Genomic DNA, 17,884 nt, shown 5'->3' on the forward strand with positions numbered 1-17,884 from the left:
ATGTGAGCGGGTACGCCGCGCCTCCCCGGCGGCGCCGCGTCGCGCGCCGCCACTAGTGATGCGTGCGCGCACCAAGCTACTCGCTTTTATATTAAATTGACCTTATTACTTTGCTGGAGGTCAATAAACCTTGACATATGAATCTAGTGTTACTCTAGCCACAACCCGCTCGTGTTCTCCTAGTGTTTTAATTTTATGGACCATGTCGAATTCGGTCGAAGTTACGATAAACCCGGACGTCAAAATTGGCGGCGCTAACCCGTGTTTCATTATAGCAGAAGTCGGACAAAACCACCAAGGTGACATTGAAATAGCGAAAAAGTTGATAAAAGCCGCAAAGGTAAGTTGTCTATTACCTATTCAAGTAGTGTTAATGACGAATTTTCCGCCACACAAAAGATTTGCTAATAAAGAAACAAAGCGGAACTGTTTACAAACAAATGTTAAATTCTCCTCCTTTGTTTTTTCACCGTTAACCAATTTCCTATAAGATAGGTAGCTGTTGACAATAGTGATACGTAGGTACATTTATTCCATAGTTTACGAATTAGGAGTTGTGTCTTCGGGATGTATGTCTAACGGACTGTTAGTTGTCAAACTATTTAAAAAGTAGAAGGCCAGTACGCGTGTAGGTAGGTCCTTTCACTTTCCTTTGTGACGCCTCGACTTGTTTACAATATATGCTGCCACCCCGCCAATAATACTTTGTTTTGCGTACATGGCTCATGGTAGGTCATTATACATTGACAGGTAGGTATGTATTTATTTAAAGGCAAAATTCGATTAACACATCATTTGCGTCGCAGGCCCAACTAGGTTGAGTGAGACATTAAAACATCATTTAACTTTCATATGTAAGTAGGTAGGTAGGTACATTGTTGGCGAGTCTTTGTTTACTTTATTTATAGCACTTTGATATTCCTTTGTACGAATAGATATGAATATATATATGTATCTGCTTACATATAAATGGTTTCTCGCCAATCGTTATCATAAATATTGATACCTAGGTACAATACCTATCTAGCTGCAATAATCTTAGGTACTACCTAATAATTGGGCCCGTGTTAGCATTAGGCATTAGCCTGTTCGTCTACGAGAGCCCGTTCATCCTAATCCATACTTATATATAGATCCATACTAATATTATAAATGCGAAAGTGTGTCTGTCTGTCTGTCTGTCTGTTACCTCTTCACGCTTAAACCGCTGAACTTTCCAACTCCAACTTTTCCTACTTCTTCAACTTCAACTTCTCTAACTTCAACTTCTCCTAATTCTTCAACTTCAACTTCTCCAACCTTTTCAACTTCAACTTCTCCTACTTCTTCAACTTCAACTTCTCCAACCTTTTCAACTTATTTAACTTTAACTTCTCCAACTTCTTCAACTTCTACTTCTCTAACTTTAACTTCTCCAACCTTTTTAACTTCTTCAACTTCAACTTCTCCTACTTCTTTAACTTCAACTTCTCCGCCCTTTTCAACTTCTACAACTTCAACTTCTCCAACCTTTTCAACTTCTACAACTTCAACTTCTCCAACCTTTTCAACTTCTTCAACTTCAACTTCTCCAACTTATTCAAATTCAACTTCTCCAACTCGAACTTCAACTTTTTCAACTTCAACTTCTTCAACTTCAACTTCTCCAACTTCTTCAAATTCAACTTCAACTTCTCCAACTCGAACTTTTTCAACTTCTCCAACTTTTACTTATTCAATTTCTCCAACTTCTTTATCTTCAATTTATCCAACTTCTTCCAATTCAAATTCTCCAATTTTTTCAAGTTCTTCAACTTCGGCTTCTCCAACTTCTTCACTTCTCCAACCTTTTCAACTACTTCAACTTCGACTTCTCCAACTTCTTCAAATTGAACTTCTTCAAATTCTCCAACTTTAACTTCTCCAACTTTTTCAACTTCTACAACTTCTCCAACTTTTTCAACTTCAACTTCTCCTCCAACCTCCTCAACCTCTTTGAACCTCCAAGTTGGAGTGAAGATGGAAGTGAAGTTAAGATACAAAATTAATAAATAAATAAAAGAAAATAATATCTTAAATTAAAAAGGGCTCAAAAGACCTTTCGTTACAGTTACAAATAAAGAATGTTCGCATTTTTGACTAATTAGTCATCCATTTTGGGTGTAATAAAAAGCAGATTTGTTTAATAGTTATGGTACCCAAATTACTAATTCCACGCACACGAAGTCGCGGGCAAAAGCTAGTATATATAATATTATAAAAGGAAATCTGTCTGTCTGTCTGTTACCTCTTCACGCTTAAACCGCTGAACCGATTTAGATGAAATTCGGTATAGAGATTGTTTGAGTCCCGAGGAAAGCAATAGGATAGTTTTTATCCCAGAAACCATCCCTTAACGGGGTGGAATTTCGTATGGGGACTTAACAACAAGCACAACAAACTTTGTCAATAGGAACAGTCCCGCCCGCGCGGTGTAGCACCGGCGCTGGTGCACGATTTAGTTGAAATTTTGTATAGAGATAGTTTGATTCCCGGGGAAGGACAAAGGGTAGTTTATTCAAGAAATCAGCCTTTAAGGGTTTTAGCTTTAACTTTGTCTGGGGAATCAACAAAACGCAGATTGAATAAAATAATAGCTACCTACCTAAATTAATAATTCCACGCTGACTAAGTCGCGGGCAAAAGCTAGTTATGTTATAAATTACTACTAATTTAGAGATATTTTTATTACTTAGGTATATTCATATTTGTAGGTAGATGCTATTAGCTATTAAATAAGTACCTATGTTGAGTTCTAGACTTAACCTCGTTTTGTGCCGATAAATTGTACAGTCAACTTCATTGATAACGCAACTTAAGTACATATTTATTTATAGGCGGAGTGAGAACCTTGATAAACAGTAGGTATCTGTGTCCTTTGTTGTCAAGAGTCTTCGGTCGTTGACGTAAAATTATCCAATACTAGATATAATCAGAAACAATCAAACGGAGAATTCTCTGCCAAAGTAGTTTTATCAATTACAAACTAAATAGTTGTAAACGGTACACTTACATTGAATTGAAGCTACGAAATACGAAAATAAGTTTTTCCTTGACTTTTTCAGGAAGCAGGCGCCAGTTGTGTCAAATTCCAAAAAACATGCCTTAAAGAAAAATTCACAAAGAAATATTTGGAGCGGCCGTACGATAACGCCAACTCTTGGGGCAAAACCTATGGCGACCACAAGAAGCACTTGGAGCTCTCGGAAAGCCAGTACAGAGAGCTGTTCAAGTATGCGCAAGAGGTTGGCATCTTATGCACTGCTTCCGCCATGGACATGGTAAGAACCCTTCATTTTTTCCAATGTGATTTCTATAAAGCTATACTTACTGTGTTAACTAATTGTACCTACCTAATTGATATAACTTTACAGGTGTCCTTTGATTTCCTAGTCAACATGAAGGCACCCTTCATCAAAATCGGGTCCGGCGATTCAAACAACTTGCTGTTCCTGAAATACGCAGCCTCTAAAAAGATCCCTCTCATCATCTCAACCGGGATGGTAGACAAGACTGCAGTGAAGACTATCTATGACATCATATCCGCGCAACACAAACAGTTCTGCCTGCTTCACTGTATCTCAGCTTACCCTGTGCCTTTTGAGGACTGCAATCTGACTGTACTGCAGGATTACAAGAACACATTCGACATTCCCGTCGGATACTCCGGCCAGGAGTTAGGCACGGCTGTAGCCTTAGGTGCCGTTGCGCTGGGAGCTAAGGTTAGTATTTAAAAACTATTTTATACCTAATTTCACATACGTACATCAATGAATTAGTAATCGAAATTGCACCGCGGCCTTTTCAATTGATATCATTTAAAACGAAGCATTCAAGGTCTGGCGGAACCAAATGTATCAGACATAATTTTGTAGGAAAGCCTGCATACATTGTAACAACTATCCTCGTCAACTAATTTGAGCTTGTCAATTAACTGACTTGGAACGCATTACTAACGTACGTGCCTACGTACGTAGGTAGACTAATATGAACTTACTATTCAAATCGTTATGTATTGTAAAATTGCAGGTGCTGGAGAAGCACATAACATTAGACAAGAGTATGAAAGGCACGGACCACGTGTGCTCGCTGACGCCGACAGAATTCTCTCAGTTGGTGCGCGACGTGCGCGTCATCGAGGCCTCGCTGGGCACGCCCATCAAGAAGGTCGTCACCTCAGGTATGTGTGCTGACCAGTTGCACGTGAAGGGCACGGAACACGTTTGCTCGCTGAGGCGGACTGAATTCTCGCAGCTGGTGCGCGTCATCGAAGCCTCGCGAGGGCTGACTCTTTACCTCAGGTATGAGGTGTGTGTATTACCTATGCTGCACATATACCTACCTACATAATGGTATGAGGTGTGTAAGTGGAACACATAACATATGTGGTGTATTTACATTTGTCCCCGCCGGGCACAAATGGGAATAGGTGCATTCATATGAATTATTCCCTCCTCTTCCCGCCACTTGTAGAGTCTGTGCGGAAAGAGAAGAGTCGTGAAATGTATGTCGGGCCCAATACATTCTACGACTCGATCTTCTCTTTCCGCACAGACTACTTATAGCGGCGGTCACGTGTGGCGGGGACAAATGGGAATACACCAATTATGTAGGTACCTACACAGAATCTAGGTTGATTTTAACTTTGCGGGTTTATCGCCTTCTTCGTGCACAATCTTGAAGGAATGTTTTGTCTAATTATTTAAGTTGACCTGAGTTTTAGGTATTTACACACCAGCTGCTCTTATCTGCTTTTCAATACATTTAAGCTGTAAACTTTGATATAAGTAGGATACAAGTCCATAAACGCAGTCGAAACAACGTCAGATTAAATATGAACAAGTATAAATGGATACCAATTGGGTCCATAGTCACTTTACTCATATGCATAGAGACGAGACATTACTTACACTTATGTACATACGAGTACCTAAAGTAAGTACGTGTCTGTGAAGGAACCTAAAAATGTAAGGAATTTTTAAGAGATTGTACACGACGACGCACATATAAGGTCGGTAGTCGAAGCGAAAAAAAAAACAGTATTTACTGTGACTTGTATCTCTAGCCCTTTTTAGGGTTTCGTACGTAGTCACCTAGAAACCCTTATAGTTTCGCCAGGTCTGTCTGTCTGTCTGTCCAGGGCAGGCTTTGCTCCGTGATCATTAGTGCTATTTTTTTATGCTTTGTGCCGACAGTTTGGGGATCGTTGGATAGGTCTTTCAAAATGAATAAGGGTCTCCTAAAATCATTTTTTGATATAGTTAATATTTTGGGATATATGCGCTCCGAAAGAAAAAAACGTGTCACGTGCAACGTGTTTTTTTTTCTTTATTTTCAGAAATTCCATGCATCGACAAGCTTCAGAAGTCACTAGTGATGGGCAGTACGAAGAACAAGGGTGAAATCCTGTACCCCGGAGACGTTAAAATCAAGGTCGCGGAGCCGAAAGGACTCAACGCGCTGCACTTCGAGGATGTCATCTACAAGACGCTAGTGTGTGACAAGAAAGAGGACGAGCCACTCCACGAGGGAGACTTCTGCTAATTAAGCATTCCTCGGGGTGTCCCGTACAAACCACTGACGTATATCTCAGGACTTACGGGTAATAAGATAGGGCATGAAGGGGCCCAGTACAGCGGTGTGACACCGCTACAACGCGATTGGTTGATGAGTTCGCGTCACGCGCACGATAGGTCGCAACTAGTTGCGTTAAACTGCACGATTGACTTGATTTCGTGGGTGACACCACTGAACTAATACCATTTTTAATGCATATAAGGCCCGTCCTCAAGATATACGTCAATGGTACAAACGCATTTTATTTTGTGTATTAGATTTTTTTAGCGTTTACAACTTTTTTTATCTTTCATCACAGAAAGAAACTTATACCAGCAAATCTTCAGAAAGTACCTAAGCATTTGTACGTAAAAACGGTAGACAATGTCGTGGAATGTTCCTAATATCTTGTACAAACAGCAACACTCCTAACTGTACATCGGTGGACCTTATTACAAAAGGCATAAGGTCCACCGATGTACAGTTAACAGTGTGGGCGATGGTACCTTTGATGACACAGTTAATTGACAGTGTGTAGAGTTAGACCAAGCTAAGTTGGCAGCGATTTTGATACCCCGGACTATGCAAGGGTTATTTTAAACGTCAAACTTCTATGAAATAAATCTTCGTGCCTTCTTAACTTAAAATACGATATTATGGTACGGTACCTAGCTCTTTGCCATACAACTCCTGTGATCCCGTCACAACAAAATTGTTTAATATAATTAGGAAAAAAAAAGTTCTGATAGACGTACTAGACGTAGACCCTTACTCCTCGGCTAGTGTTACCTAGTTATAATTAAGTCATATTTACCTACGTGTGCATAAGCATAAATTTAATACCTTAGGGCCACTTGCACCATTCCACTAACCCGAGGTTAACCGGTTAAACCTGGAGTTACCATGGTTACCAATACAATTTGACACTGGGTTTACGGTTTAACCGCTTAACTCCGGGTTAGTGGGATGGTGCAAGTGGCCCTTAGTGTTTAACAGTGTTGTCGGCGAAGTTCTGAGTTTGTAATAAATATAATCACAGAATATGTGCCTGTGCACAGGTAAGTATCGTCATTTTTATAATAAGATATATAATAGAAATGTATATTATTTTCCAAACAATGACATTCTACGAATTTATATAAATAAATAAGTTATAAGTACATCTAAAATTAGACTACTTATGTTAACCGCATATTACCGAATTATAAATGTAAATATGTATGTATACCTATCATTACCTAAAATACTCATTTAATGAATTAAATTAAATTTTTTTGTTAAGAAGGTTTTTTCGTCTATCCCCGTTATTTGCAGGAAACAATACCTATATGGTACATCCGTATAGCTTTCTAGATAAAAAGCAACCTATTCTTGTTTATGAGGCATGATGGCGTGGGTCGTTGTTGGAAATAGAATATCGAAAAAAATCGGCACTCGCACGTTTCATCATGACGTCAATTCATTCATAAAGTTATTACGGTGATGTGCCAATATTGCGCGCCAGTTTTATGCCCAACTCTTATTTCTATTTTGGAAAAAATGTGGCGTGCATATGCACGACGGATGTGTGGTAAATGCACCGCAGTGCATCGAGCAGCTGCCAGTTTTATTAGCGACTGGTTTTATTTTGGTTGTCGTGTCGAGCGGGGAGCACCAGAGAGCCTGGCCGCGGTGTGGTGTAACAGAGCTAAGTGGCGCAGCAGGCGCGCGCGAGTTGGCCCGCTGCCCGGCGCGCGCGCCAGTCCCCGGCTCGCCGGCCCCGCCGCCGCCTGCGCCCGCCGCCCGCCCCGACGCCGAACGACACGACACGACTCCAGCACACCCGCTCTCCAATATACTACGGCGCTGCACTCGTAAATTAACCGCGAGCTTTCCACACATAAAAAAAATTTGTTCGGTAATCTAGTACTGTTTGTGTTTACGCGCCTAGAGTCTGAGAAATAGTGGCTAGGAGCTGCCGATTTAGGTCGCCCGGTTCAGTTAAGCGGCTAAGCAGCGGGATATTTTTATTGCTACTGTTGGGTGCAGACGTACGAACTCCCGGAGCACGTTACTAGTTAAATAAATTATTATTTATAGCATAGAATCGTAAAGCTCATTCCATAAACATATAGTAATCCCTAACCGTGTACCGCCGGTTGTTAGTCGAATGCGCGGAGGATTTACAGTGATTGACTCGGTTAAAGAGCTATGATGACGCGAGACGGAAGAACTATGTGATTGATGTGTTGGTGTAATTGCTGCATTTAGGTGAAATCGTTGACATTTTAGTGCATTTTTGTGAAGTGTAGTGTTGTGAAGATGCATCATTTGTATGTGCAAAAAGGGGACCCGCTGTGCCCGCTGGGGTTCCACCCGCAGGTGCGGTGGCCGACGCGCTGCAAGCGCTGCTTCCGCGACTACAAGGAACACGGTGGGGGTAACGGTGGCCGCGGCAGCACCAATCGTGCCGAAGACTTCACCGCCTCCACTCCCAGCCTTTCCAGTTGGAGCTCGCCTGCGTCACGGTAATAACCTTTTCCCCAACACTTGAAAAGTAACTTAGTCTTCATATCGTAAAGATTGAAAAATGGGTCGCGCTATGCAATCATGTAAAAAACCGGGCAAGTGCGAGTCGGACTCGCGCACGAAGGGTTCCGTACCATAATGCAAAAAAAAAAAACAAAAAAAAGCAAAAATAAAAACGGTCACCCATCCAAATACTGACCACTCCCGACGTTGCTTAACTTTGGTCAAAAATCACGTTTGTTGTATGGGAGCCCCATTTAAATCTTTATTTTATTCTGTTTTTAGTATTTGTTGTTATAGCGGCAACAGAAATACATCATCTGTGAAAATTTCAACTGTCTAGCTATCACGGTTCGTGAGATACAGCCTGGTGACAGACGGACGGACGGACGGACGGACGGACAGCGAAGTCTTAGTAATAGGGTCCCGTTTTACCCTTTGGGTACGGAACCCTAAAAAATGGACTGTAGGTTTGGCCAATCCGATGAGGCTGTAGTAGGACGTAAGGGTCACATGTTGTCGAAAAAAGAGTTTCTACGTAATTAATAATTGTACCCATGATGACTGAAACAAACCGAACATTCCGCAAACGAGAACATGGCGTACGAATAACGGAAGTCGAAATAGAATCCCTGCTTGTTTCAGGGCGCCAAAACAAAATTCTTTCTGGTTTAAAAGTATTTCGATGAAATAGGTCAATTTTTTAGGCCGAGTTGTGGCAGAGACCTTGGCTCATATTTTGACGATGACAAAATGATGGGTTGTAGAGTGATTAGCAAAGTCACATAGCAAATAATGAAACTGTGAATGCTGAGGGCATACGTAAAATCTAGGGTAGGGTTACAATTATACCCAATTCTCAGCTATTTAACCTTGCTACATGACTAAGTCAGGTCAGAGAAACGTTATCTATATTTATGGCAGTTTTATATTAGTTGATTGGTGTGTTCAGCTCCTAATAATAACTATATTAGCTTACGTATATTGTTAATTTAAGTTTGTACATGCTCTTTTTAAATATCTATCAATAACACTTGTTTTTACTGAGCTCATAACCTGATAAATACACCTCAGCTCGGTAATTTTGTTAATAGCGCACTTGAAATAAAACAATTGGTATAACAAATTTCAGTTGAAATTATGAATACGTTTTATCAGGTTTTATGTTAAATAGGAATCAGAAAATTGTTTTCTTTTTCCTCTTTTTTATCTGTTATGTTAATTCTTTGCCACGATTGCCACGAATAAACTATTTCTATTTAAATTAAATATATTTTTTTTGTATAATTATAGTGAATAGAATCAGGCGTTACTTTGCGGAAATCCATATTAATTAAAACGAAAATATTACTTTGCTAATCCGCGAAAAGATAACGTGCTAGTCAATCAGTGCTAACCCGTTATACTTACTTGCGTATTTTTACATGCAATTAATATTCCCACCCTCCCACCGCAAAAATAAATACGCAAATAAATATAACAAACCACCACCAAAAGAATAATCCTCGACACGTCCTATCCTAGCACGTTATCGATCCTAGCACGTTATCTTTTCGCGGATTAGCAAAGTAATATTTTCGTTTTAATTTTGTATAATTATATAAATATAGAGATGCATAAAGAGACAATCTTACACAAGTCGACCTAGTCACCAGTAAGCTCAATGAGACTTGTGTTGTGGCCGTTGTGGGACTTGTGGGTACTAGACGACGATTAATATGAGTTAAATATCGTTTTTATTGTGGATCTTGATTGATCAATCTCCCTTGATATTGCTTGTATTTTAACAAATACCTATTGACACACTTAGTTTGTAAACTGGATTAACCCATAAGATACGTACTTTATATTCAGAAATTATCTTGATGTGAAATAGGGAATGCAAGTTGGTTTGGATCTTACTAGTTATACTTAACTAGTTGCATATGTCAGTCTACTTCAATACTAAAATACACAATAGTGAACCCACCTATATATTCAATGGATCTTAGTGAAAAAGACGCTTAGTTTTTATTCAATAAATAAATTCAAAATATTGACATTAAGGATTACCTACACTTTATACCCCTCTTCTTCCTCGATTCCTCATGACTGAGGGTCGCGACCACATGAGGTCGTTATTTTGTGCACCAATTAAGGTTCTCCATTCTGCACGATTTTCCGCCTTCCTAATAATAGGCGCCTGTGTAGATCCCTGGCAGGCCTTCTTTACAGTGTGCACACCCAGCGGGTTGGTTGGCACCCAGCTTTTTACCCTATAAATTTTGATTCCCTTAATTGTCGAAGTATACGTTTTTGCGGCATATCTACTCATAAACGGCCGTATCTTTTTTAGGGTTCCGTACCCAAAGGGTAAAACGGGACCCTATTACTAAGACTTCGCTGTCCGTCCGTCCGTCCGTCCGTCCGTCTGTCACCAGGCTGTATCTCACGAACCGTGATAGCTAGACAGTTGAAATTTTCACAGATGATGTATTTCTGTTGCCGCTATAACAACAAATACTAAAAACAGAATAAAATAAAGATTTAAATGGGGCTCCCATACAACAAACGTGATTTTTGACCAAAGTTAAGCAACGTCGGGAGTGGTCAGTATTTGGATGGGTGACCGTTTTTTTTTTTTTGCTTTTTTTTGTTTTTTTTTTTAGCATTATGGTACGGAACCCTTCGTGCGCGAGTCCGACTCGCACTTGCCCGGTTTTTTTTTTACGTTCACTTCAGAAGTTTGATTTTGTCACAGCTTCAAGGGACTGAACTGTTCGAAAAACCAACAAATTAAGGGATATACCCACGAGTTAAGGATGACTCACGTTAGACCGGTCCGTGTCCGGACCGGAGCTTCCGGGGCTTACTTTTCTATGACATGACAGGTGATGCTTGCCATAGAAAACGATGCGCCGGAAGCTCCGGTCCGACCACGGCCCGGTCTAACGTGAGTCATCCTTTATGTATTACATTTCTACTCAGCGCGAGAAATATTCATACATGAAATAAAATGTACCTACTTCTTAGATTTGGTCTTTGGTTTCCAAACCAGGGGTATCGTCACGTCTCATATTAAAAGTAACAAAGTAGACATGCGCACATTACCCTCTATTTTAACACGTCTCAAGTCAAATAGACCCCATTAACACGTTCCAATTACACGTACTATACCTACTATGTATTTAATTTAGTACCTAGGCCACAAGGGTGCTTTCACAAGTCGAGTTTCATAAAGACTAATAATCAATCATCGACAATTATAAAATAGAATTAACAACAATATTAAAGTGGTCTAGTGGTGCTTGGTGGTAGAAGAAGATGCTATATAGCACAGAACCAATAATAGTATTAGGTACAGAAGACTCATACTGATACGTGAAGTCGTTGCATGCCAAGCCAAATCTTAAAAGCGTCAACATACGCCGTCAAACCGAATACCAACCGGTGTAGTTCGATAAGAAAGAAAGAACCAGTAGGTATATAACCATTGCAGTATTGTAAGTATTGTAACTATTTGGCCTAGCAGTTTCAAACGAGTCGCTAGCGCATATAACACGGGATTTAAACATATAATTTTATCCTTTTTGAAGTCGGTTTTACTTTTTTTTATTAATTTTAGAATAAAGAAAAATAGAGAGCGTTTATTCGTAGCAAAATAAAAGAATTTTTCATTTTTAAATAGTTTTCCATTCTACAAGAGTCGTTCCTGTCTGGCCAAACTGTCATGTCCCTAAATATTTTTGCGCTTCTGGTACGTTTCAAGGTCTGGATCTGACGTATGTTTGAGGAGTTGGACCTCAAGGAACCCATAATCAGAACTAGACCTTAACACAAATGATCCTACATAACTTATACTCGACACCCTTCGGCCAAAACTTCTCCCTTGTGTAGCTCGCTAGATGTTCATTCGGAACGCTCACCACAAAAAAATTAAAAGTCACATTGTATTGGATCGAGCAACTTCACGCCACTCAGGATGAATCCGACCTTGACTCGTAGGTACATAGGTTACGATGTCCTCGATCTTCGTAAGGTAGTGCAAACGGGATGTGTCGCGTCGTCGATGTTGCAAGACGTAGTACCGGACTGGTTCTGAAGAGCTGGCTTCTTTGTCTTCTCCACCTTTTTGAAACCATCCCTGTCGCGATTCCCTTAAAACGTCGTCTTCGTCGAAATCGTCTAAATAGCCTTCGCCTAGTCGGCTGTGATTGATCCTTGTGAATAGGCTCTCTGCACTCTGCACCCCTTTTTTCGGCTGCTGCTTAGACTTGGACACAGCAGGCGGCTTAGCGGTATGCCCGAGAGGGGCCTATTTGATTCGAGAACGTGACAGAAGAAAGCTTGCATAATTGATCTCCCTTTGTTATCATATCACAATAAATCATTTATCAATGATGATATCACGGCCGAATTGTCAAACTTTCTAAAAGATCGAACTATACCACCGTCTGTCGTTTAAAAAAAATACAGTTGATAATAACATTTGCCACATATATCACAAAAATAACCATATGTAAAACGCAACACATTAATTCTGACCATGTATGTCACTTTCTCGATTTAAATAGCTTCATGGTACAAATGGTTCAATTAGAGTTTTAGTCTGTCACTTACTTAAATTATAGTACGGTTATCCATATTATAATTTACTTAAATGACTTATACTAAACTTATCATAATGGACCAACCAATCTACTTTACAAAACAACAATCGTTCGGCACAGTCGGCACACAATCGTATACTTAAAGCGTAATCTACTTACGTTAGTTATCCATTTTCGTGATTCTTTTTCTGCCTTTTTCATTGAAACAAAAAGAGGATGTGGCACATTTCCAAATTCCAGAGCGTCTTTACGAATTGTTTGCATTGCGCTCGGCAGCAGTGACGGATTTGAGGCACCGTACGCACAGTATACATTTCGTAATCAGTATAACATATTAGGTACTCATGAGCCAAAATTAATCATTATGCTTTCAGGGTTGGTTTTTCCACCCAATCTTTTTTTAACTCTTTAGCTATGAATACAGAAACACAACGAACAAACGCAAAAATATCTTCCATGGGTCCCAAATTGCGCATGAGATGTAAGGCTGCATTCTCTAGTAAGACGGAAATGGGAAAAATAATACTTAGTGGATTGCTGAAATGAAACTTGGTTTTGAATAATGCTCTTGTAATTTTTACGTAAAGAAACTCTTCCTCAGAAACTAAGCATCCTAGCGGTGTGGCCTGAAATTAATGTAAACATATTTTTGTGTTCTAACACTACATATTTTCATTAAACCATACATTATACCTAAGCCATGCATGTTCTTCAAGATTAAGTACATGAAAGTTAAAAACAGAGAGAATCATGAAGTTTGTCGGAATTATTTTGCAGGTATCTCTTGATAATGATAAAACTATTAGTAAATAATACCCAAAGCAATGAGTACTGGAAAAGAGCCCTACATCCCCTAAGAAAGGAATTATTATACGACATTTAATCAAGTTAGATCTAAGGTGGTACCTTTTTATAACAGTTATAACACTTAGTGCAGATGTCAACGCCAATTTGTATTAGTATAGGCACAGAATAAATAATAGTACTAGGTACAGAAGACTCACTCTCTAACAAAACGCGTCTGTTACGATTAGGACAGATATGGCCGCTAGGTGGCGACAGCGCCACGCGCGGCTTATGGCTAGCCACCAAAACTGGTGTGGAACGGATGTACGAGGTGCGGTCTAAAAGTATCCGGCCTAACATAGAAAATAAGAGCATACATTTACAAAACTATTTTTATTATTCGATATATTTCCCTTCTATTACACACTTATTAAATCTGTAAATTAGCTTTTCTATCTGTGAAAGTTTGTCCTCAAAATGGGCGTAAACCGCATGGGTCACTTCACCATCTGAAGAAAATCGTCTTCCCCTTAAGTATGCCTTAAGTTTCCAAAACAAATAGTAGTCACTAGGGGCCAGGTCGTGACTATACGGTAGGTGGCGAATTTCCTCAAAGCCACACTTTGCAACAGCAGCCTTAGTAATTAAAGCAGTGTGAATGGGCGCATCGTAGTAGAGAAGGCGCACACCTCTGCTAAGTTTTCTCCGAAGTGTGTGCTTGATCACCTCTCGTAACTGTTGTTTAAGGGTAGCGTAGGAGCTGCCAGTCACCGTGGTAGGTATTACTTTCTTTTATGTCCATCAACAGTCTTCCTTGACAATCCCAGAACATGGTAGCCATGGTCTTTTTAGTGGACTGCGTTACCTTCGCCTTCCGAGGCCGCTGATCACCAGGACGACGCCACTCCTTCGATTCTCTTTTATAGAGGGAATCATAGTACAAAACCATTGTTTCGTCCCCAGTAACAATTGACTCCAGAAAACTCTTTCCATGTATTTTATAGGCATCCAAAACTTCCTGAGAACACGCTTTTCGTTCACTTCGCTGTAAGCTTGAAAAAAAGTTTACACTTCCTGTTGTTCTAATCGCCGTGAAATAAAAACCGCAAACCATAGAAACCCAAAAACTATATACAAAAGAACAGGATAAATGACATATTTTTTTCTACATTCCAGCCAGAAATATTTGGACCGCACCTCGTACTTTTAGCTACCTATTGCAAAGCGAAGAAATCGCGGAGTGAGCCACGCCTGGTATAGGTAGGTACCTATTACCTAGGTACTGTTTATAAACCTGATATCGTGACGGTCACCTCCACATTTCGACAAATTTTGCACCCAACCGATACAGGGATAATTAATCAACTAGGTATCGATTGATCAGTCAGATCAGTGGGCTGAAAACTAAATTCCTGCTGCGCGCAATTTGCTTTGGCACGAAGCAACATTCTGAAATCGATACCTACACAAAAAGCGAACCAATCAATACGTATGAAGTATATACTACGTATCAGCCTATAACTAAGTAGTTTAATAAGATAGTAATGAACGAACCAACTGTAGACAATTTTCCAAAAAATAAATCGAAAAAAAGCAATATCAAAAAATATTGTACCTGCTCACAAAATTATGAAATCTCCTGGGTGCGTAGCCAATTGCAATCGTTAACGTTCCGTAGCGAAGGAAACGCAACTGTCACTGTCGCACTAGTCGGGATGTCGGGAAGAGTGATAGAGAGAGATTACTACGATACGCGTGAGCGTTAACGATACGCTACGCGCCCTGTAGAGAAGAACGGCCGAAAGCATTTTTGCCCAAACTGAAACTGAAACGGAGACGCTGCTGCGCTCGCGCTAGGTTTTTCGCTCGGTTTTTAATTGCTGAGAGTGAAAGAGTGGTAGCCCCTAGCCCCCAAGCGTCGATCGCTAAGGATTGTTTAAGCTAACTAGAACTTGGCACCCATACATAGATCTCAATTCTTTTTACGGCGACGCCAACAACGACGCTTACCTATTCTTAATATTGAACTTGGCTCTCATTTCACATTTATTTTTTTGATGGGATATCATTACTTTTTGTACAGAAATTATTAGTATCATCATCATCAACATCATAGTTGATTACGAAACTAAAATTAATTTTTGCTATTTATTTTATTTTATTTTACTTTATTAGGTACACTAAACAGATATCGTACAATATCATGGGTAATACAATTGCACATTATGGCTTAAATCTAGCACGAGATCCAAAACAAGAGTACACTGCATGTTTTACAGTTAAGCGGAAATATTACAAACTAATTAACACCATATTACAGCTACAGTGAAAAATATCAGAGAAGAAATAACTATCTAAATATTACAAATTCGATAGGCGTTAATGTGTAGATAAAAACAGTTTTTTGGAAAATACAGTGGAATCCGTTTATTATGACTCGGCTTACACTGACCAACCGCTTACAATGACATAATTGCTGTGCGAAGTTTGGTTTTCATATTATTATAAAATTCTTTGAAACAAAGTGGGATAAGATGACTTCGCTTTTCGCTTATAGTGACAAACCGCTTACTATGACCTATCCTATGAAATCATATTTTCATGAAATTCTGGTTATACTGACACAGTCGCTGGTTTTCGTCACCGCGGTCACAGTACACTAAGAACAGTAGTGAATCTAAGGCCGCTCGGCAAGTTATTTGCCTACTCTTGCGTTGGCGCTTAGGGTTGTCACTTTTATTTTTAGTTAAATATTATTTGCGTATTATGAGTAGCACTACGTTTCTATTTATTATAATATAATGAAATGTTCTATCAATTCATAAATGAAGTATAAATAAAACGCTTTTTAAATATTAACATTAGGAAATGGCAGTTATTAAAAAAATTATAAATTCGATACAGAAAAATATTCCTCCGGTTTCTGCATGTTCGGAACGCTTTATTGTTAGCGGTTAAAGTAAATTCTCATCCTTACTCCTTACGTATAACTTTAATAGTAAAAAGGTTTTAGGGAAGCATGGGCAAGTAGGTATTATGAAGAATGACAAGTCCGGGTTTGAGGAGTCGTTATTGAGACACTATATTTTTTTTCTACTGTACGACTGTAATTTTTGAATTAAGATTTCTTATACCAAACTGCAAATGGGTATTTTTAATGTACGGGCTCCCAACTCAACTATAATATTCATTTCGATACAGTTTAGTCAACTATAATGAAAATGACCAATCACAGCTCGCCGCGGTCAAGAGGACGAAATAAAACCATAGCTCAAATTAATTATTTATTTTAGGTTGTATAGTAGAAACAATTGGTTCATAAATCAGAAACGCGCATGTGACACCCTTAATATAGCAACATCCATAGACTACGAAAACCACTTAGTGTTGCTTGTTAGTCTCCATAGGCTACGGTGGCCAAAATCGAGAAAACAACTGTCTAAAAATTGAATTTAGCGCGGAGCAAGTACCAGGGCCTCATGAGTTACGAGGTGTCGTTGACCAGCCCGCCGGGTCGCGGCGGCCGGGGCGCGTACCGGTATTATGAAGGTATCGCGGCTGCTCCCGTATCTTAGCTGTATACTTTTGGTTTGGTTTGTTTGTATGATTCTACTAGTTTAAAGTATTATTTTTGTTGATTCGTAGAAAAAGTATTGTATACAATAGTGATATAATCAAGCTTTTCAATCTAGTACCTTACTTATACTATTGCCTCTGTTCATAGTCATGATCAAAAAAATTAAGGCGTACCGTCAGAGCAGACAAATGCGAGCGGGCGGGTAGCGTACTCGTATGCGCGCGATCACAGTCGCGGTACGGCCCACACTGCCGCCACCGTATTCCCCCGTATATTATGCTAATGTGTGCGTGGCAGCGCGTGCGTACACGGCGCCCGGCGCGCACGCACACATTCAAGCCGGCAGCGGCACATTTCTATGAAGATTCACTACTGTTCTTATACTGTGCCGCGGTGCACCGCTACCACGTCTTTCCCTGCGAGGACGTTTGGTGCGTTCGTGGCGTGTAAGTTATTTTAGTTTTGATTCTCAGTGACATGTTGATAATTGTTGCAAGTTTCATAAAAGTCATCTCTCACAAAAGACTTCGAGATTAATTTGGACTTATAGTTCGCCCCGAACTGAGAACTCGTGGTTTGCCAAAAAGATCAATTGAACCAGTGCTACTTAGTCCGAGATGGGCATTTCGTAATTGATTCCTGATTCCACGATTACTTGAAATTACTTTTTAATCTGATTACCGATTCCCAGATTAGGTACTTTGTAATCTATCAATACCGAATTACTAAGTACAATTCCATTTGAGGAATCAGGAATCAATTTCTCGAATATTACAATTACTCAGTAATTGGAATCAATGTCGATTCCTCATTACAGGTATGCATTACTTGATTCCTTTCAGAATACATT

The 17,884-nt window shown here is 39.6% G+C and overlaps 2 protein-coding genes across 2 annotated transcripts in view; both read left to right on the forward strand.

Moving 5' to 3' along the window:
- The first annotated feature begins 111 nt into the window (after window positions 1-111).
- LOC134790045 (sialic acid synthase) lies at window positions 112-5,577 on the forward strand. The gene is made up of 5 exons (XM_063760803.1): window positions 112-340; window positions 3,084-3,299; window positions 3,393-3,740; window positions 4,048-4,198; window positions 5,357-5,577. The coding sequence occupies exons 1-5, from the start codon at window positions 203-205 to the stop codon at window positions 5,560-5,562; spliced, it is 1,059 nt and encodes a 352-aa protein (XP_063616873.1). The 5' UTR covers window positions 112-202; the 3' UTR covers window positions 5,563-5,577.
- A 1,620-nt stretch (window positions 5,578-7,197) lies between these two features.
- Window positions 7,198-17,884, forward strand: part of LOC134790054 (rootletin) — a 49,174-nt gene continuing 38,487 nt past the window's right edge. Inside the window, exon 1 of the mRNA XM_063760811.1 lies at window positions 7,198-8,081. Within this exon, the coding sequence (XP_063616881.1) occupies window positions 7,876-8,081 (206 nt within the window). The 5' untranslated portion in view covers window positions 7,198-7,875. The remainder of the gene's footprint in view (window positions 8,082-17,884) is intronic.

The sequence above is a fragment of the Cydia splendana genome, chromosome 4, assembly GCF_910591565.1.
Source record: "Cydia splendana chromosome 4, ilCydSple1.2, whole genome shotgun sequence".
Lineage (NCBI taxonomy): Eukaryota > Metazoa > Arthropoda > Insecta > Lepidoptera > Tortricidae > Cydia > Cydia splendana.

Coding starts and splice junctions, on each gene's coding strand:
- LOC134790045 (XM_063760803.1), top strand. CDS start 203: ATGTCGAATTCGGTCGAAGTTACGATAAACCCGGACGTCAAAATTGGC. Junction 3,300..3,392: donor CTGCTTCCGCCATGGACATG/GTAAGAACCCTT, acceptor ATAACTTTACAG/GTGTCCTTTGATTTCCTAGT. Junction 3,741..4,047: donor CCGTTGCGCTGGGAGCTAAG/GTTAGTATTTAA, acceptor GTAAAATTGCAG/GTGCTGGAGAAGCACATAAC.